The sequence below is a fragment of the Protopterus annectens genome, chromosome 9.part0 (assembly GCF_019279795.1).
Source record: "Protopterus annectens isolate FY-2018-M chromosome 9.part0, PAN1.0, whole genome shotgun sequence".
NCBI classification, from domain to species: domain Eukaryota; kingdom Metazoa; phylum Chordata; order Ceratodontiformes; family Protopteridae; genus Protopterus; species Protopterus annectens.
Genome location: NC_056743.1, coordinates 1283625082 through 1283647637, shown reverse-complemented (window position 1 = coordinate 1283647637; position 22556 = coordinate 1283625082). Strand labels below are relative to the sequence as shown.

General features: G+C 37.0%; 1 protein-coding gene across 1 annotated transcript in view; it reads left to right on the top strand.

The window, feature by feature from the left end:
- The first annotated feature begins 7060 nt into the window (after positions 1-7060).
- Positions 7061-22556, top strand: part of MYL7 (myosin light chain 7) — a 70252-nt gene continuing 54756 nt past the window's right edge. The window contains exons 1-4 of the mRNA XM_044084221.1: positions 7061-7125; positions 8332-8442; positions 19591-19666; positions 21453-21557. Of these exons, the coding sequence (XP_043940156.1) occupies positions 7123-7125; positions 8332-8442; positions 19591-19666; positions 21453-21557 (295 nt within the window). The 5' untranslated portion in view covers positions 7061-7122. The remainder of the gene's footprint in view (positions 7126-8331; positions 8443-19590; positions 19667-21452; positions 21558-22556) is intronic.

Genomic DNA, 22556 nt, shown 5'->3' with positions numbered 1-22556 from the left:
CAAATTTCATTTAAAGTATTCCTTAAAAACATGTCTGACAACTAAGTTCCACTGAGGGAGAAGGAATATGAATGACAGAATCCTAGCAGTTCCATGATTATCTCAGTTGAACACTGTTTTAACTAGAGTGAACAACAACAAAGTGAACTCTAATATTACTTGATTAGTTACCCTGTAGTATAAAGCTTGTAAGTGATGCACTGTGGACTAAATTCACCTTTTTACACTTACGGAGCTTAATTTTTATTAAATGTGTTGTCTTCTGACATAATAAATAGTACAAACTTTGTAACTTAGTATATAAAAACTCTAATCAGAAAGAATTTTGATCTAAATATCATATGAATCTGTAGTCTAAATGTGATTCAAATATGATTATAATCCAGAAATCCATTCAGAAAATAGAAATAATTATAATCCATTATTTTTTTGATTTACTGCTTTATTATTTTATTTATTTTTATTTACATTATGTTGACTGTTAGTCCCTCTAGGTCAATTGTCTCTTTTCAGGGGAGACCTTAGGTGCTATCCATACTGACTAGGGGAAATTTAATCAGTTCACCAATGTACATCCCCTACTCTCAATGCTGTCAGGTCTTACACATCCGCATGAGCAACCAAAAACTCAGGAAAAAGTAGCCCCAGTTTGACATCTCATCCAAAGGAAAGCACACTCAGGAGTGCAGCACTCCTTATGCTGTACTTCAGTGTCACTATTGGAAAATGAGTCTAACTATCTGATATGGGAATGGAACCCATAGCATTCTGATCTTCTAAAAACAAAGACAAGTATACTACCTCTTGAGCCACTGAGACTGTATTATTTCTTCTCTATCTAAAACAAGCTGATCCCCAGGACAGAGTTTTAAATCTTCAAAAACAACTAATGTTCTTAAGTGAATCAAAATACTTTTACTCATTATGGAAAGCTACATTTTCTACAAATGGTGTGCACAAGCAGAAAATTGTAGTAAACCACACAATAAATGGTAATACACTAAACAAAGAAGACAATTGAATCTTTAAAGTCCTACTAAAATAATAGCCAACTAATGAGGAATAACTAATCAATAAATTCAAATGCCGAGCCACTTACGATTAGTGCTACTGTTATCTCCTGGTGAGAAAAACATGGGATCATTGATTTCTGACTCTCTCTGATCGGGCAATGCGTATGGGACTTCCCTGAGTAGTCTGATTTTGGACCATTGTGCAGCTTAACTCTCCTTCACTGAGCTGTTGTACATTTCATCTAAGGTATCTACCAGAAGAAGCGACAAAAAGAGTACAGATCCATTCAACATTTGAACAAAACTCCTGATCACCAAAGCGGCTGTCAGGTCTTTCACAGGAACAATACTGGGATTAGTGCTACTGTTTTGTTTCTCGGGAGAAAAGGAAAAAGAGGACATTGACTGCTACTTGAGGGTTGCTGCACTGAGACCACACTAGTAGTAGCCAATAGATGACTCCCTTTTATTTATCATTCTTGGAAAATCCTAATTCTGTCTTTTCAGTAAGTACAGCTAGATTAGCCACCATCTAATCTAGCTTTAGAGTATTACCCTAAATACTTCATCCATAAATCTTCAGTGTCTTCTACAGTCTGCTTTAACCCTATCTGTGGCCAGTGTGAATGCATTAAGTGTTTAACACAGTGTAGCAAATGCTTTATGCTTACCAGCTGTTCTTTAATTATACTATTTGATAGCACAGCTTGCAAAAGATGTACATATTTAACAGCCTTGCAGGAAAACTGTCAGTAAGCACCAGTCATCCACTACACCACATCAGTCACACCACTAGGCCCAAAACGTATGCTGTGGATGTAAAGAGCAATTTTCCAAAGCCCCCCATAACATACTCTAAAGGATCTCAGCCTTCAGTACACATGGCAACACCTACTCCTTCTCCATTCCCACATACTTCAACTTCAGACAGCTCAACCAAGAATCACCAGAAAATCTGGCCTAAGTCAATAAGTCCATAAGGCCTAAGTCCATAAGGACTATTAAATCTGTCTCCACACAAGTTAATGTCTTAGTCACATGTGACTCTATAGTTAATCATATAACGTCACACTCGCAGTCTGAACAAGAACAAGGTTACTATAAACTGCTATTCCAGTGCCAAGATCTGTAATGTCACAATCGCTCTAAGACCACTTAAGCCAGACAAGTATGACTACAACCTAGTGGTGGCCCATGGAAGAATGAATGACCTGAGGCACTCCATCTAGAGGAACAAGCAGAGAGACATGATGGAACTCACTATACAATTGTTAGAGGGAGGAAAACCACTAGTGTTCAGTAGTGTCTTGCCTTCACCAAGAATGATGCCAAGATATCAAGACAAAATAATTGGCTTTAACAATTGGCTAAATAGTTGATGGCACTCTAAGGGAATCCACTATGTCTTAGCCTGGGATGAGATAGCAGATCAGACTTCCTGTTTTGCCAGGGTTGACTTGCATCTCTCATACCAGATCCACATACTGGCTAAAGTCTTTGCTATCCCCATAGTTACTTTTCTAGGTAGAGACTCTCTACTGGACATTTCTATATAGCAAACTCAAACCCATATTTGGACAACAACAATGCTAGGAGTCTAAACAGAAAGTGCTAGAACTTTAGGCCCTTCTGCAGCTTGAACACTTTCATATCTGTGTAATTATCGAGACATGGTTTCAATGTAATGACATCACTTCTTCTATATAAGGTTGTATTGCTTGTCATGTCTTCAGACCCTTGGATAGCTGTGGGGAAGTAACTATATTTGTCAGAAACATTATCCCTTCACTTCCATTTACCACAACCCTATCATGGTGCTCCTGGAGATCCAAATCACCCTTAACGATTCCAACTACTATTTCAGTGGTAGTTAAGAGATCCCTATTAATGCCCCCATTGATTATGGACATTACCGCGGTAGTGGTTCTGCGGTAGCGTTGTCGCCTCACAGCAAGCCTTTGTCCCATTCGATTCTCAGCTAGAGCGTCTTTTGTGTGGAGGCATGCGTGAATGAGCTTGCCTTTGTTGAAGGTTGTGCATCAGGGCTGGTAACTCGGCACGTAAAAATCCACTACCAAACATTAGCGGACCGGAGTTCCACTGTGGTGACCCCTAACCGGGATAAGCCAAAAGACACAACAACAACAACAACCTTAATACCACTGAGGGATTAAATATCAAAGCAAACAGCATCTTGCAGACTTCAGTTACTCAAGTATTGACTGGCACACTTACACCTCTAAAAATGGATGTGCTCAGCATTTGCTACATTTGTTAATAGGAATACACTGGAACAAATTATAAAATTACTCACTAGAGACTTTAATATCATTTAGTCAGTCTTTAACAACCTAGTCCCTGCCTTTATCCCATCATGCTTCTCTTCATCTCTGGTTAAATCTGGCCATAAATCAGTTGCCTTTTTTGTCAGGCTAGATAGTATCACCCCACCACCAAATGAGACCATCTTTATGGACTTCTCCAGGGCAAACTTACTTCAGCTTGCAGAAGATCTAAGCAAAATTTGCAACAATTCCTGTGATTAAGGCTAGTCTTGATGATTGGATAGGCAGACACAAATGTGCACCAGGGTTATCATGTACAGCCCTCCTTGATTTGGGAGGTAGGCACTGTTAGGTACTTGTAATGTGTGACAAGAGCTTTTAAGTGTGCCTGCTGTATATGGCTAGGCTTCTTTTGGTCCTTCTGATTGTTTGCCTAGTATTATTCCAATGTTCCTATGTTCATGTATAAATGAAGAGTTTAGGGTTATAAGAATAAAAACTAATACTCAGCCATCATGTGGATAATGACTTTAGTTCCTAACTTTGAGTAAAATAACTTAAAATCTGACATCATTGTAGGGTCAGGACTACAGGTTGTTGCTTTAAATAGCTATGTAATAAAGCTGCCATTCTATGTTCTTTGGGGTGATATGCTCCTACAGACATTATTCAGGCAGCCAATCACAGCTTCTGGGCTGCATTACATTACTGTATGCAGAAAAAATATGTAGCCTACTGACTGCCAGTGGGTGGACTACAGAAACCAAGTGTGCACTGTAAAAGACAAAAATCACCATTAGTCTACTCCAGAGTCACATCACATTTGTACATATGCCCACATTCACCATTTGGATCTCTTCACTATACACATCGACAATAACATATCTTCCATATTCTATAAACAGAGTAAGGTTCATTGTATTTACAAGTACTACTCTGCACAAGTTTATTTAAATAAAATTGGTGGCAATATGCCCAAATCCATAAAACATTTTTGATATTTGACCTTACTGTCCAAACCATAATTTCTGTTGCTATGAAATGCCAATATTATTGTTTTTCCCTTGTTAATTCTGGAGTCCCTCTAGTCTTTCTGACTTTAGAATTGCTCTGGTACAGCACAACAAATCTGTCTCTCCAGTAAAACAACTAGTTTGTCAGCATGTAAAATAATGCTTTGACTTGCTCATTAGAAAAAGAGACAGCAAATGTATTGGTAAGCATTCAGTCATGAGCAACTCTAATATAATTTGGTGCATTCACCTCAAGCTTGGGAAAACTTCCACAGAAAGTAGATCACATCCGACATCTGGGATGACATGCTCCTGCCAGATGCATAGGCCCCATATATGAAACTGCTGTGGTTACTCCTAGCCATGCCATTAGTTCACTATTCAGCTTGCTATGGTCATTAGGCTTGCTGTGTCTCCAAGTCAAATACGGTATGTTGAGGTTCTCCCTCAGGAACAGTGTAAATTAACTCTCCTACCTGGATGATGGAAATTCCTCTTTCTCTCCTTCTGTCTGCATGGTGCATTCAGAAGACAGAAGATGTGTCTCTAAAGTATCTCTGACTGCCAATTTTTGGGGGTAGTGGCTGGCTCAGACAACATTCCTCTGAGGTTACCCACATTTATATTGTACATCTCAGTTGCTGTTCTGCTGGAGACCCAAGGAACATCTCTGTATGACCTTCCACAGTTGTTTAACTTTTTGCATTAAGCCTTCAGCACTTTCTCTATGGACCTTGATCAAAGAAATTATACTTTCAGCCTGATTAAAGCTCACCAACTGTATGGGACTGAATTTGCATATATGGAACTGAATGCAAGCAACATGGCTTAAGTGCTGAAGCATAACTCATCCCTCAAAACATCTCAACTCTTGCTCATAATATGGAAAAGATACCCAAAAGTAATAAATTGAGAGGGTACACTGAAAGATCTAAATCACGTTAAATATATGTGTTGTTTTTGTCACTATAAATGTCAGTTTTTGAGAGTACATGATTTCCCTGGACCATAGTAGGGATACAGAGAAAGAATACAGGTCAGCAGTTATAAGGAGGAAGCAATATGTAATATGTTCATGTCTTCAACAGAAAAAAAAGGCAAATAAAAGTTCTGAATCTGAAGCAGGAAGAGGGGGAATGAACATAACATGTATATGTTGCTGCTTTTGTGCCTTATTCTAGTCATAGCAGAATACATGAATTCCAGTGAGCCATAAAAGGGTTTGGGATTTGGAACCGAGTCTATGATTTATCAGGGAAGTGTTATGATATAGTCTTAAGAATTATGCTTTGCCTGGGACTTTCAAAGGCTCACTTTGGGGCAACAGAGAAACAATAAAGCTTTTCAAAGTAATTTGTTCTAAATTCTGTACAAAAATTACTTTCTGTGAACAAGGCAGTTTTAAACCAAATAATTCTTGGCCACTCTTTTATATGGGAACTGTGGGTCACACCGATTCTTTATTTTAAACAAGAGCAGGCTGCAGCATTCCTTACTGTAGTGAGTTTTGCAGTGTTTGGAGAAATAGATTCAGTACTTAAATCCTGCCATGAAAAGGCCTGATGACTATTGCTGCAGTCTTTTGCAAGTGATATTTGTCTGCCTTTTACTAAATGTTGCATTGTGTGCAGCTATTGGGTCAGTATAACACACTCTAATGCATTCATATTCTGTACTATTGAAGCAGAACACACACACACACACACACACACACACACACACACACACACACACACACACACACACATTTAAAAATGGACATCATGCCTGAAGGCACAACTTCCACCTGAAAATACACAGAATTATATCAAACCAACAACACAAGGCTTGCAACAAACAGTTGAAATGTATACCTTATGGGGAACAATCTGCTTACCATCCCTATGGTCCCAACTATTGCTGTTGGTTGTCTTACCTATGCACTATACAGGTAATGACACAGAGGCACAGTTCAACAAAACTTTTCATATGAGGCCACAACCTCAAAAGAGCCCACACTGTGTGTCAACTATCTGCATTTATGTAAGAATATTTTCTAACATTCCTCTCCCCAAATACGATCTTTTGACGGGGAAGGATAGGGATACACAAAGCATTCATAAGAAAAAGTATTACGAGGACTGCGGTAGTATGATGCACCCCCATATTTGTCTCCTGGTACTTATGGTGGGTACTTACATACTCAGCTGAATATACACAACTTCACATATTGAGAATAAATGTGTTTGCTGAAACCACTGAAACTGGCAGAGTGTAAGCCAGATGGTGGTTAGCTATATGTCTGGGTCATGAAATGGGAAATGAAATGCACTTCTACATGTATTAGACACCTGAGACACTACAGAGCAGAAGAAAAAAAATCTTTGGATCTTATTTTGAAAGATTATTTAAAAAGTATAGAAGTGGGTCATAAAGGTGGAATCTCCTTTTCATGGAATCTCACAAAGGGCACAAAGGTAGCGAGCTACTAAAAGTATGACATGCTGGGTGAGTGTCAGCCTTGTCCCTAAGGTGCCTTCAAGGGCTGTTTAATAAAAGAGTATAGACTAGAATGAATCATTGCATAGGCTTTTTTAAGTAAGTGCCTCTGTTTCTTTCTCTGTCACTGGAATGTGACTACCTCTCAGTGTTATCTACAGTCCAGCAACAGGAATCCTGTTTGCTAAGTGCCTTCTGATTACTGTGGTCTCGCTTCAGCCATATAGGGGCTGCAGCCTCACTCCTAGCCTATTAAGGCACAGCTGTTGATAAGGAAATCTATTAAACCCACCCCACACTGTGAACCTGTGTGATTTCAACAGCCACAGGACAATGGTGAGTACATGTTTTACATTTCAGAATGTATGTATGTATTTATTTAATTTAATTTAATTCCAGGTTTCTTCTATAAAATATATAATAGTTCTCAACTGCACATTTATAACAAAAAAGATAATTCTAAACATGAACAATCTTTAATGTAAAAAGTACACTCAGCTGCAGTTAATTTGCTGAAGGCCATTTATAAGTTGTACTGGTAAGTAATATGGTGCACCAAACAATAAAATAGTGCAAGGAAAATGGAACAAAAATGATGTGAAAGGTACAACAATGGACTCCTGCCTGAATGCAAAATCACTGAGTGGTAAAAGGAGACTGCTATGGGAAAAGAGAGGTACTGTGAAATGTGAAAGTGGTACAAAGAAAATGTCTCTATGAAGTAAAATAAAACAAAATATACTTCTGTAAATGAAACAGTTGAAGTGTAGAAGATGGGATCAAGAGGCAAAATATGATATTTGTCTAGTGTGAAACACAGAAGAGGTATTGATATGCATCTTAAAGTAAAAGAAAGATCTTTTTCTTAATTTTGGTCAGTTAAAAGGTATGGATTTAAGGGCTCTAAAAGGTAAATGGAAGATATTTTTTATAACATAGAAAGCTGATTAAAGCAGTCCTGAAATATCCCGCATTCAGCCTCGCATATACTAATATGGTATAGTTACAGCATACAGAAGAGGTTTAGGAATATGAAGGACATCCCTTGTGACACTTCACAACTAAATTATGCAGTATAAAAATGAAATCTTTATCAACAGGTGTGGGACGCTGGAAGGTGTAAGGAGTTAGTGTTTTTTGAAGAAGAAGAAGACACATGCCTGAAACTGATAAGGCATTGCACTTCTGGACAAGGTCTAATTAAGTGCTAGTTCTTTAAAACAAGATGTTAATTTCATTAAGAACACGAATGCTTTATTTGAAGGAGTACCATTAATGGTGTAATTATCTTGTTTAATACATAAGTGTCAAACCCAAAACTGCTAAGGAGTGCTGGAGATAGTTATAACATAATAACTGACATGCCAGAAATAACAGTTATAATGGATGTGAGACATAAATAACTCAATAATACTGACAGTCCAGATGTTTCTCTATATTATAGGCAGGTGGCATTACTAATTGGAATTACTGAGAAGGTAAAAAAAAACAAATGCATACATATATTTGCTATGACCAACTTTTTTTTTTAAATATTTGCAGGCCAGCAGAAAGGCAGCAACACGCACTAAATCTGCAGCCAAAAGGGCTCAACGTGGTTCATCTAATGTTTTCTCTATGTTTGAGCAGTCCCAGATCCAGGAGTTCAAAGAGGTAAGCATGTGGGATTAGGCCACTGTGTTATTACAGGGAGCCATATATGAAAGCACAACCATAAAACACAGGCAGCAGATATCCAAAAGTAATATCAGGTTCACAGCTCTTATGTGCCCCCACTCAGCTGTAACATACAAACATCACAGTTACTGTTACTGCTCAGAAGCAATATATGTTGTTTATATCAAAAGGCTACGGCACACCACTGCTGTCTGCTATGTAAAAGACAGAGGCATCTCTCAAACACCAATACTCAGAGGCAAGGAGCACCCTAAGAATTTACCACTCCACATAACTCCTATCTGCTTAAAAAAGCAAAACATCATCCCAGTTCTGAATATTTTGGTATCCTATGCACTGACCCATTCAAAGTAAAGGGCCATTCTGTCTTTTTTCTTTCAGTATTTCTGACTAGTAGCACAAGGCCTTGCATAAAACACATTTTACATTTGGTTCTGTTATTATAGTTTAGCAAATATGGCAGCTGATGCAGTAAGTAGCGAAATAAACTAGGCTATCTAAATATGTCTGCTAGTAGAAACCAGGGAGAATACACATGGGGGGGCAAAATAACTGTGTCATACTGTGAATTTCCTTGTCTTCTAGCAAGAAATATTTTTGCATGTTTTTTATTTACAGTAATATATATTATCAGTCCTCTCTCAGTACTGCAAATCCCTGAATGTTGTGCTGTAATATAACTGGTAATAGAACCCTAGATTCCTTCTTTACAGTAATTAACCAAAAGACATCTCATTAAATGCTACCTTATTGATTGTCATGGTTATCTCTTTCATTGTTGCTGAACTGTGGTTTGTAAAGTATACATTTTTATTGTTTCTTCATTTTACATGTTCCTATTTCTATTATCAAAAGCAAATAAAATTTACTTTAAAAAATGCCACTTTGAATAAAAATAAAGGTTTAAAAGTGAGTTCACCCATTGCTGAAAATGTGTTTCTGCCTCCCAACACTCCCCAATCATGATAACCTACCTCAAGGTCACTACACCTTTGGGGGAGGAGTATTCTCCCACTGCAGTGACCTCCTCTGCAGAACTCGAGCAATCATTCAAGCCTGGGAATTGTACACTTAGACATATGTTAGCCGCCCAACTTCCTCTGCTGAATTTTTATAGGAAATGCAGTCCCAGCGCAGTGCTGTAAGCTTCATAATGACACAGCCTTAATTCTGTTACAACTGTGGGTTCCTAGAATTTCTTCAGCAATACTACAAGTAATGCAGCCCTGTCTCACCGGTGCAGATTCCTATGCTCTGTAGTGTAACAGGTAACATTGCAGGTTCCTGGATAATACTGCTAAATATAAGAGGGGTTCTTGTGATCCTTTCTTAATGAGTGTCCTGATGTAACTTATTTATTTATTTATACTTTTAATAAGCATGTAACTGGACTGGCACAAAGGACCTTCATGTCACAACCCAAGCCAATAGTAAGTAGTCAGGACAATAAGTAAAATGCTATTATTATGGGTATGCATGCATGCATGCACATGTGTGTGTGTGTGTGTGTGTGTGTGTGTGTGTGTGTGTGTGTGTGTGTGTGTGTGTGTGTGTGTGTGTGTGTGTGTGTGTGTGTGTAAACAAAATAAGCAATGCATTCCTGTCTTAGTGCTAGTAAAATGGTGAGAATGCTCAGTGCTGATATTTCTTGGTTCCCTTGGGAAAATATAAAAGTGCTTGTATAGCCCTCTATATGTTTTAGGTCTTTTAATTCTCTAGTACACTTTAATGGAGCGAACTTAATGCGGACTTGTCTCAGTGCTATAGATACCTGAATATTCTTCTGTAATATGAAATGTAATGCACTGCTGTAAGTTCCTGGATGTAGTGCTATAAACGTAACAAATAATGCAGTGGTGACAAATCCGAGCTCACCTTGACATATACTAAGTATGGCACAGTTATAACACACATGAAAGATTTAAGAGTAAAATGAAAGGCATCTCTTTTGACACTGGATAACTAAATGATACAGAAAGAGAGGTAAAACAACAGCTTTCTCAACAGGTGTAATGTGTGTTCATAAAACCTCTGCTGTGATGTAGTAGGTAGTAATTCTCATATTAGTAGACAATGCATTCCTTGTGATTACTGTAAGTTCCTCATAATCTTGATGTAATATAGCAGAGTTAATACAATCTACTGTCCGATCCAAATACCATGCTGTAATTACTGTCACATATGTCATTCAAATGATGTCATAGATGACTGGCAGAACATAATGACAAGTAAGCAAGCATCAAAAATCTCTGTTATGTAAACTTTGTTACGAATTCCCATCCTCCATGCATACTGTGTGCACTGAATGAGTATCTTAAGAATACCAATCTCCAACATCTCCTAGAAGCAGGCATTTGTGTCTAATACTGGTGACAAATTCTAAATTTAAACTCCCTCCTATCTGTACAGATCATTATTTGTCATACCTCGCAAATGTACAGGGTTTTGCAGAATGTTCAGTTTTTACCTCATATTTTTGGTCCATTTTTCATAAAATTGTGGTTTTCTGGCAAATTAGTTACAAATCATTAAAGATTTAAGTTAGAAAATAATAACAGGCATTTGCGTTTCAGACATCATACCCTTCAGAAAATTCATACTAAGAGCAATATTTAAAAATTGTCACTGTTTTGGGCCTTTGTCCCACTTTTATTTATGACTTTGTCCAGATTTCTTGCTCAGAGAAGTTGAGAGGTATGCTATTAGTGCTTCATTCCATTGGTTTCCCCTTCTGTATCTAAGCAATAATCAGTTGTGAGTATTTGCCTCTGGGTACTAGAGTTTGCTGCAAGGAAGGAGCCAACGTGACCTAATGGAAGTACAGATGAGTAAATACTACATACCTCGTGCCTGTACCAATGATTATTCCTATTCTATTTTGGCCAGGCTTTTTAGGAATATTGTCGCTGCATATGTATTTGTGGAGGAATACTTGTTAAAATAGTCCATCTTTTTTAACTTTTATTCATCATACTTGGTTTGGAATCTGATAAAAATGTTTCTTTCTTTTTTTAAATATTATATCATTTCGGTGCAAAGTCATGACTGAGTCAATTGGCCTTAAACTGCTTTGTGTGTTTAACTTTTTTCTGTTTCCTTTAATGTCTGTAGAATTATGCTTCTATTTCAACAGTAAATATTTAGAAGAATCGTCTTTTAAGCGATGTAAAGCGAAGTAGCCTTTTCTAGACTGTTCTCTTGGCCTTTGCTTTGGCCCTTGCTGCACTCTTTTATTTGTTGAGATACATTTTAGTGTGACGATATGCACAGTCTTTTCAAGAATGTGCAGCGACTTCTGCAGTAGTAATATCAGGGCTGCCCCCTCCCCACTTTATTGAATATATTAGACTATCTTAAACAGCTGGTAACATTTTATGGCCATTTTCATAGGTTCATAGGTATATACTAGGCTAATGGCTGCTAGTGCCTTTATAAGCCTAGCTGTGCAACCCAAATGTGCAACACAAGTTTTATGCTTTAGACATTTATATACAGGGTGATTTTTGATTATGACATAATTTAATGGCTGGCTCTATCCAGCAGAGATATAAGGGCCAGGTCAAGGGTGAATTATCTATTTCCCATCCAGTGGTCCTAAATTATGCTTAAATGGGGTTATAGGGTTAGGGAGGGACTTTGTTTTACATGGAGAGGGAGCCTAATAATGTTAAGCATACCTGTAAGGGAAGCATTTTAAAAATTAGAAGCTGTGATTTAGAAAGCTGACAAAAATTAATTAACACACATGTTCTAAAGTAAAAGAAGTTTATAGCTACAATGAAAGCCATTATTTGTTGATTATAATCCTTTACTCTTTTTTTTCTCAAAGTACTACTGATTTTAGGAGGGACAGAGCTGTTCTGTTTATACCTTTCACCTGCCCCCATTTTCAGGGACATCCTTAGTTTTTTTGCCTATAAGTTGAGAAAAGCTTTTCCAAACTGTTCTCCCTTTCTTGCTTCTACTCTTTTCCAGTCTGTGTCTCTGATGTCATTATGTGGTGATCAAAATGAAGCAGTGATTTTTTTCAGGCTTTCCTGTGCATTACAAACACTGAGACCGTAATAGTTACCCACCTTTTGCAGCAGTACAGTATTAGCTCTTAGGAGCTGTTGCAAGCCAGCATTATGATTTTGTCAGCGGCCTTGAACCTATCAGCATAGATGGAATTGTCTCAGGCTAAATGGTGACCTGCTAACATTTGTTACTAAATACCAGATGTTCTATGAATGACACTTGAACATTATGCCATTTTCCTGATCAGTCGAACAAACAATTTATTTTTACAACTTCCTCTTTGATGTCTTTTAGGAGACATGTAGGGCTTAAAGCCTTTTTGATTTCAGAACACTCCTAAAAACTAATATCAGTCAAACTGTGGAACATTTTATAGTTGTTTATTTATACACGGAAAACTGTTATTTAAAGAGTATGCTTTTTCACTTTGTAAAGTGAATAGACACTGGTTTAGACTTTTTTTGTACTGCTAAATTCATTCACCACTTTTTCCTTTACTTGTGCATCTGGGCCTTTTTCTGTTGGTTATTCAACATTCACCAAAAGTAAAAAGCATCGGAAGCACAACAATATAATGCAGGTAGATGAAATCAACAGTTAAAAAATGTAAAACCAATTCCAGTTATTAACTGAATAGCTGATTTTAGTCCTCATGGTATAGCATTTATCAGTCTATGTACCTTCCCTGACCCACAAGCATTTTTAGTAGCATGCTGTAACAGAAGAGCTTGCCATTTCAGATCAACAGTTAGGGAGAAAAAAAACTATTTTAAAAGAGACAGCTTAGATTTTGATAATATATGGTATAGCTCTGATTCATTTCTTTGTGCCACAACCACTCATCATCTAGAAATTGCACATTTTGAAATATGCATGCACATATACACAGCCACAGGCACAGACAGACAGATGCACACACACACACACACACACACACACACACACACACACACACACACACACACACACACACACACACACACACACACACATACATACACATCCATGCACAACCCTTTTTTCCCATTTTTGTAGATGGGGTAAGGATGTCACTTCAACAGTGACAAACATCTAGAAACAACGTTTACACCACTGGGTGGCTAGCCATAATGCACACACACATATCCATATCTATAGATAGATAAACAGATATAGATAGAGACAGAGATGTAGATAGCTATATCTGCATTTCTAGCTACACACACTCACATATATATCTATTGATCGATATAGATATAGATATAGATATAGATATAGATATAGATGTAGCTAGATATATCTATATCTCTATCTACATACACACACACATATAAATATCTATAGCTAGCTAGGTAGATATAGATGTAGATAAATATATTTACATCTCTATCTATACACACAGATATCTATATCTGTAGCTAGATAGAAAAATATAGATATAGATATAGATGTAGCTAGATATATCTATATCTCTATCTACATACACACACATATATATAAATATCTATAGCTAGCTAGGTAGATATAGATGTAGATACATATATTTACATCTCTATATATACACACACAGATATCTATATCGGTAGCTAGATAGAGAGATAGAAAAAATATAGATATAGATAGATATATCTACATCTCTATCCAGCCACACACACACACACACACACACACACACACACACACACACACACATTTAAATATCTATAGCTAGAGAGATATATATAGATGCAGACAGATATATCTACATCTCTATCTATACACACACATATACACACATACACATATCTATATCTACATAGATAGAAAAATATGCATATAGATATAGATACATGTCTATCCATCCACACACACGCACATATATATATATATATATATATATGTATATATATATATGGTTCCCTATCAGAAGCCTGAAACACTATAAGCTTGAAAATCAAAATCCTGAAACCAAAAGCCTGAAAACTCAAAATCCCGAAAACCCAAAATCCTGAAACTCAAAATCCTGAAAACACAAATAATGCTAATATGTCAACATAAAGACAGTAATATCTACCAACTGACCCTGACCCTAACCCTAACCCTAAGGTCCGTCACTATCGCACACTCACCTGACCCGCGCCCTAACCCTAACTCACTTAAACCGCCCCTAACCCTCAGTTTTTGTCACTATTGCATACATGCCTAACCTGCGCCCCAACCCTAACTCACTTAAACCACCCCTAACCCTAACATAAAACCAACCGCACACTTACCTGAACCCAACGCATGACCTAACACCACAGGGCTAACAATAGCAAAGCCACAATGACGTCAGCATGTCCATTTTGTGTTTTCAGGATTTTGAGTTTCAGGATTTTGGGTTTTCGGGATTTTGAGTTTTCAGGCTTTTGGTTTCAGGATTTTGATTTTCAAGCTTATAGTGTTTCAGGCTTCTGATAGGGAACCATATATATATATATATATATATACAGATAGAAAAATATAGATATAGACAGATATATCTATATGTCTGTCCACCCCCACACACACACACACACACACATATATATATATATATATATATATATATATATATATATATATAGAAAAATATAGATATAGATAGATATATCTACATCTCTATCCACCCAAACACACACACACACACATACATAGAATATATATATATATATATATATATATATATATATATATATATATATATATATATATATATATAGGTTTATTATCAAAATGTTGTGTGGCAGTTACGCAAAACTTGGAAGGTCAAAATCATGCTTCCAAGTTTCCGCAACATCTATCCATACATGTTTGAATCCACAACAGAGAATGCTAGTGTGCATTCACTCATATGTGGTATATGTTCTGAGTGGTGACCACACTACAGTGGCCATTGGTAATTTACCATTTTCCTCACTGTAATACGATCTTGGAGTTTGTATATATATATATATATATATATATATATATATATATATATATATATATATATATATATAAAGCAGTGAGTAAGGGGCTGCAGGGGTCTTGCTCCCCTGCAAAACATTGCTATTAAATCAGCGGAAGTTAAGGTATGTTGGGTAATGTTGATAATATCAAATTTTGTCACTTTCATTGTTTGATTAAAAAATTATTAATTTTTGACTTTTTTTTCGAGTAAGTTATTACATGAACAAATGTGTTTCTAAATTTTGGCATTAAACCATATATATATATATACATACATACCTTAGATATTGACAGCTATAAACAGAACAAAACAAAAACTATTTCCCTGTAGATGGAATCAAGATGCAATAGGTCAATGTTGAATATAAGAAAGTACTTCGTCTTTATTAAATTTTGTTGAGCGCTTTCATCTAAACTAGATGGCAAATAAAACTGAATGCATCTACCCCACCAGGACTTAATGACCATATTTCTGTGAAGCCAATTTTGGCTAATAATGTTTAGATTGTTGAATGGCTATACAAATGCACAGGACTTGTAAGGGCTTTGGTTTGAGGTACTTGGTTAGGGATGATACTTCTAACAAGGTTTATGAACTTATTTACAAAAATCCCACTTAGAGTAATGGGTACATATTTATAGAATTATTCTTATTATTACACAATAAAATACATATTTTAATTATTCATTTTATACATACAGAGAGATGCATTTACATTTCTCAGACATACAGCATAATATTTGCAAATGTTTTTAATGTTTTTTATGGTTTGTATATCATGTGTTTTTAATAGCAGAGTTTTTTAAAAAAAGTATTAAAGTATAGTATGTTTATTTTGCACTAGCACTTTAAAAACAGTCATGAAATGAATTAATTATTCAATTAATTAAGTATGACTTTTATATAAATTGTTAGCCAAAGGGCAGTTGGTTGTTCTGATGAAATCTAGATATGTTTAGATGAAAGCGCTCAACAAAACTTAATAAAGACGAAGTACTTTCTTATATTCAACATTGACCTATTGCATCTTGATTCCATCTACAGGGAAATAGTTTTTATTTTGTTCTGTTTATAGTTGTGGACTGTTTCTCTTCTGGTTTTTTACTAGATATTGACAGCTGTGGTACTTCCATTTCCCATGGCATCATGGCATAACCTTCTTAATCAGTGGGTCTACAGACCTTCTGTAATGTCCATGATAGTTGACTCTACGCAAGTTAGAAAGAAACATTGCTGCAGAGGATCCAAACAGGAAAGATTAATAAAGCATTTGGACAAGTTTGCAGGTGTTATTGTAGAACACTGCACCTCACCAATGTTACTGTAGTAGCATAGTTTGATAGCCATTGTTGTCATAGCATTCTGACAGATTCTGGTGAGTTTTTAGTTAATTCCATTTTTAAGGGGGCTGCCACCACGTTAAGCCCCCCACTACCATAATAAAAATCAGTTTGAGGGGGTTCAAGTTAAAAAAAAAAGAATTCACTTATTTTTCTGCAGAGAGTGAGGACTCAGTGTATCTCCAACAGCAGTACAATACAGGAACCCACAATTACAGGGAGCAGTACTGTGTAATAGTGTCACCTGGCATTCTTGACCCCCAGTAATCTAGGGTCTATATATTCACCACTTTTTGGGGTAACAGACTTGCTTGGCAGAAGGATAAGGAGGGTCATGACAAATGCAGTACATTCCGAGAAAGGAGAATTACAAGTGGAGTGCCGTAAGACTCAGATCCTGTCTATTGAATTGGGCAAACTTCCTCAAAGGGGTCACAGAGTCTGGAGACAGTGGTCGAATGGGGGTCTATGTTAAATATTCGAATATCCAAAATGTCAAACATTACATGGTCAAGACCAAATGTTCGACATTTGGATGTTCGAATATCAAAAAAAAAAAAAAAACACACCTTAACAGTGTCGTATCGATTGGCTTTTTATTGTCTTTTACCAATAAACTTGGATTTTGCATTAGTGGATTATGACATTCTCATTTGGAGTGGTTTGGAAACTTTCCTCATCCTCTGCTGCATTTTGTTATGCTTAGAATTAACCAAACCAATTGTGGACTACATTGTCCCTTTCTGTATGTGTCTCACTAAACATAACAAAGAATTAGATTATCTCATTTAACATATAAAACAAGTAGAAAGGCCAAAAAGGTTCCTAACCAAAATGTCAGGCCTTAAGTCCCTGAACTATCAAGAGAGGCTGGAAACTGTATGCTTTTATTCAGTGTCTTACAAGCTTTTGAGGAGTGATTTCTGACTTGATTACCACTCCATAAGATACCTGGTTGTCTTGAACCTCCTGTATCTCTGTAAGTCCAATGGCTTCACAAATACTAGAACCAAGGGCCACAAACATTACTGATAGATAAATGAAATGTGGTGGAAGGCCATGTTTATAACCCAGTGTCTCATAAAACTCTGGTATTAACTTCCCCTGCATGTTAAGTAGTGCATTTCACTGTCTTCCTTTGAACATAACCTAGATCACTAGATGGGTATTCACAAATTTATTCCAGGCTTGACTGGTATGGCCCTCCTGGAGAAAGGATGCGTGGCTTTGTGGATGTTACAGGCAAGGCATAAATAATCATAAGACTAAATAGTCTTTGAATATCTAGGAAATCAGAGACAGATCCATTTTGACCTTGTTTTTATGTGACATTATAGAGAAAAGGTATGACTCTGTGAATGCATTAAAAATTTTCTACAACAGGGGTGGTGTGTAGGGTGGTAAAAAATAAAATTAAAAAAAAAAACAAAGATGAGAAAGAGTTGACTTTGTAGTGCAGATAACTAAAGCCCCGAATGTGCGCCAGAGGCTCAATATCTAGTGACTTAGGTGCTGAAGGAGACAACAACAAGGGGTAGGAGTGAGAGGCCCGTGTAAGCTCACACTTTCTAGTATCTACAAAGGAGAGAGAGAGACAGGTACATAGTACACAGACTATGGGCCAAGGACATGTGCTTGGCTCTGTCAAGTTATGTCCACATAGGTAGCTTTCATGGAGCATGTGCAAAGACACACATGCTCAGAGGGGAAGGCACTGTAGCCCTTTGCATCTGCAAGTGTAATTGTCAGCCACCAGGAGGTGCTGTTAGGGCATAAAACTGAATTAACCTGTCTTTGTAGCATGGATAACAGCTGTTCAATGACTAGATCTCACTCTGTTGATGGAGAAAGAATGGGCAATTACAGGGAGACAAGATAATCAGTAGGCTTGGAGGACAGAAAAAATAATTATTCAAAAATGATGGTAAGGGACTTGACAATGATGAGAGGTAAGAAACAAGTAGTATAAATTCCATAAAAGGAGACATAAAGCAATGCAACTAGGGAATAAAAACAAGAGAGAAAGCAGTAATAATAACAAACTAGAAAGCAACCTGTGGTATAAATATCAAAATAAATAAAGGATGACAATGCTTATGAAATGGCAGGAGGGCAGAGGTACAGATATTAGTTATGAATAAAGGAAAGGTATCAAAGTAGAAAACAAAGTAGTTATCACAGTCTGTAGTCAGTTCTGAGACCCTATACAAAGTGCTGTGTGTAACAGTGGTAACTGCCATTTCTGCAAGGACACAGGATGAATGTAGTCCAGGACAGTGTAATTAAATGGGTTCATGGCCTGCACCCAAAATCATATGACAATACAACATTTGACTTTATATTAATGTCTTGGAAGAAAAGGACAGGGATTATGATGTAATGCAAGTATCGAAAACAAAATGACAACGTCAAAGAAATGTGGTATCCTAGACAGAAGCCTCTCAGTTGTACAAGAAGGACATCAAGATACAGAAGCATAACTTCTGGCAACTTGTTAAAGTATTTTTTCCTAGACAGATTGTATATAAACAGACATGTCTCTGCTGAAAGTAGACGGTTAAAAGACTATAAGGAAACCTAGTGATGGATAGAGACAGGAATAAAGTCTACCAACCAATGATATCAGCATGCTGGTGTTACACAAGTTCGATTCAACAGGCTGTTAGACAAAGAAGGGGGAAAGCAAGCTGTGGACTAAATGACTCGGAGTTTCCATGGAATCTCCATTACTTTGAAGAGGTTTTACATTTCTTCTGCTTCCACCTCATTGTAAAGTTGTTCCTATATTTATAGCTCTCTGTCATATATAGCCTGTTTTGTCTCTGTTGTATCTTTCAGGCTTTCAGCTGTATTGATCAGAATCGAAATGGAATTATTGACAAATCTGACCTACGAGAGACTTATGCACAACTTGGTGAGTACACTATCAGGCCTGTGTTGAGCAATAATTTTTCTGGCCCTTTGCCTAGAAGTGAAATGTAGACATGAAGATAGAATGATATACAAAGATATCACTTATTTATTTATTTTACAGCACAGTTGCTTTTGTTTCTGTCATTACATAATTAAATTTAGTATACGGTGTTAGAAAAATTATTTTTCACCACATCTGCAACAGATTTTAAAACAATCTGCAGACAGTAGCCACATAACAGAAATACCCACTCCAAACACTACAGCAAGTATTCAGATTGGAGACTAATTCGGTTTGCTGTGCTTCTTTCACTTCCAGCGTGTCCCTAATCATTCTACAGTTGAAGAAAAGCAGTTGCTTCAAAACTGAACAGGCAAAGCATACTGTAACAAGGCCCCTGGAACATTACCTGTTACTAAGGCCACACTACAAATTGTGGTGTTGCTGAAGCTTGCTAAAAAAGCACCCCTGTAAGTCCTACAACACCTTTCTTCCAGAACTGTGCAACAAGGGTGGTAACAGTTTTAAACTCCAAGACCTGTAAGTGCAAATCCTGAAAAAGCGAGACTAAATGTGCAAAAAGTGGGACTAACTCCAGCAGTGCTGTGTCTCAGAAGATTCAGATTTCTTCACAGTTTGGTAGTCTTGGAGTTAGTGTATGTATAATGTAAATAGTAGGGGTGGGGGAGGGGCAGGGAGCTTGACCTCTTATGAAAAATAACTTTAAAGGAAAACAATGATTGCCAACTTTCACTGTCCTCTTTTAGTTTTGCTATTTTTTTTTTAATAATTTTGGGACCTGCAATTACCTGTCCTGCAATTATAATAGTGAGACCTGCAGGGCTCCCTAACTTTAGTATATGGGCCCTTTCACATCTGTTTCTTGTGTACTCCATGGCTTTCCATTCTTGGACAGAGTAGGAGGTGGAACAGCATCTAGCCACAATCCTCCAGAAAAATACATTCTTTCTCTGAGAAGGTAATATGGCGTATTATGGCACTTTGAGCTCTGCACTATGGCCTCTAATTTTATAGATGGGTAGCAGCACCACCCCCTGTGCAAATGACAGAGACCTGTCTCCTTTTCACAATGAAAATTAAGCTTATGAGGTACCACAAAGGCTGAGTAATGGGAGGCAAGATCCATACAGTGCTGCTAGGAGAGTCAGAAATGCATGATGTCTGAAGAAAGACAGAACTAGTGTAGCACAATGGGGGTGTGAAGCTGGTCTGGGATGTAAGTAATAACATGTAAGGGGTGGAAAAGACACACAGTATTTGCAGAAGGTAAAAGGAGATCAGTATAAAGGGTAATAGATGTATTGTGTGAAAGAAGGAAAAAGCTAAACAGCACACAATGTAGAGAGGTGTTAATAAATGGAAGTTTAGAAGAAGCAGTACAACTGGGGGGAAAACAGGAAAACAGAGAAATATAGGGAATGTAATATGTGATGAGAGAAGGTTAAAGGTCATGTAGCACTGAGAATGAAAGGGTAACTGTTATACAGTATTGTAAGGACAGAAATGGTAACAGTACACACACAGTGCAGGGGGGGGGCAAAAAGTACACAGAACTCTGGAGTGCAAAATGGTAAATTAATATCATACATCCTCTGGAGAAATGAAGATTTGGGAAAGGATAATCCATGCTTTAGTGGCTGTGGGGACTTGGAAATAAGTATGATATTGTCTGAGGAGCTCATCATTTTAACAGCATGACAAAAATAGAATTTTGCAAAACAGATACTGGCATTAAGGATCATTTTTGTAATTTGGATGTCTGCAGGAAAAGTGAATGTGAAGGATGAAGATTTAGATGCAATGCTGAGTGAGGGAAAAGGAGCAATCAACTTCACAGTCTTTCTGACTCTCTTTGGAGAAAAGTTAAATGGTAAGTGTCATGTGCTTTGGGGGTATGTGTAATGTTAACTACAAATGTATTACACCTTAGATTTATTCTGCTTAGTGATGCATCTTGAGCTAAATGGGTCTCAGTCACACACTGCATGATTACTGTGATACACAAGAGCAAAAAATAGGTAATCGGAATATTACTAAGAGAGGGCACAATCTGCAGGCTTGGATCAGATGGAGAGCATCTGGACAGAGTACACAAGTCTGGCATTCCTCTTCTTGTGACATAATCTTTTGTCTTTTGTATACATGTTATACAGTGCTGTACATAATACACGTGTAATCACGTTTGTAGTGTACATGTTGGTTAATGATTATACACAATGCAGAGAGCTATGGAAGTACTTTACTCACCTGACTTTTGAAAATTTTCTTCAGCACTTCCAAAAATAAAATATTTTTTCCCATTTAAAATGTATATGTACTAGTAATTGCTGGAACCTGTGTTCTGAGAGACTGCCTTCCAGACTATCTGAAAATATACAGAGATGAGTATATTTTTTTGCTTATAGAGTTTGTTAATTGTTGCTTAGATCTCTGTTGAAACTGTTGTATCCCTGTTCTGAGAGACTGATCTGCAAATATACAGAGCTGAGTATATTTTTTGGTTTTAGAGTTTGTACTGTTAGTTGTTGCTTAGATCGCTGTTGAACTGTAGTTGTTGCTTAGATCTCTGTTGAAACTGTTTTGTCCCACCCACCCTCCTTATTTTTGGTTTGTAGTTTAAATTTGGTGGCTTTTGCAGTTGCCTGCCCTACTGTAGATTTGATCTGGTACACTCCCCCCAGTCCCATCTCTTTACCACATTCTACCTAATAAACTCTTTCTGCACTTGCTTTTAGTCCTTTTTAATTTAATTGCATTTTTTAAACAGTGTTTGGTCTAATATTGCTACATACTCAAGTGTGCTAGCTTGCACTGCATGTGAATTGTTTGTACTACTGTTTTTGCTACTTTTCTGTAAAAAAAAAAAAAG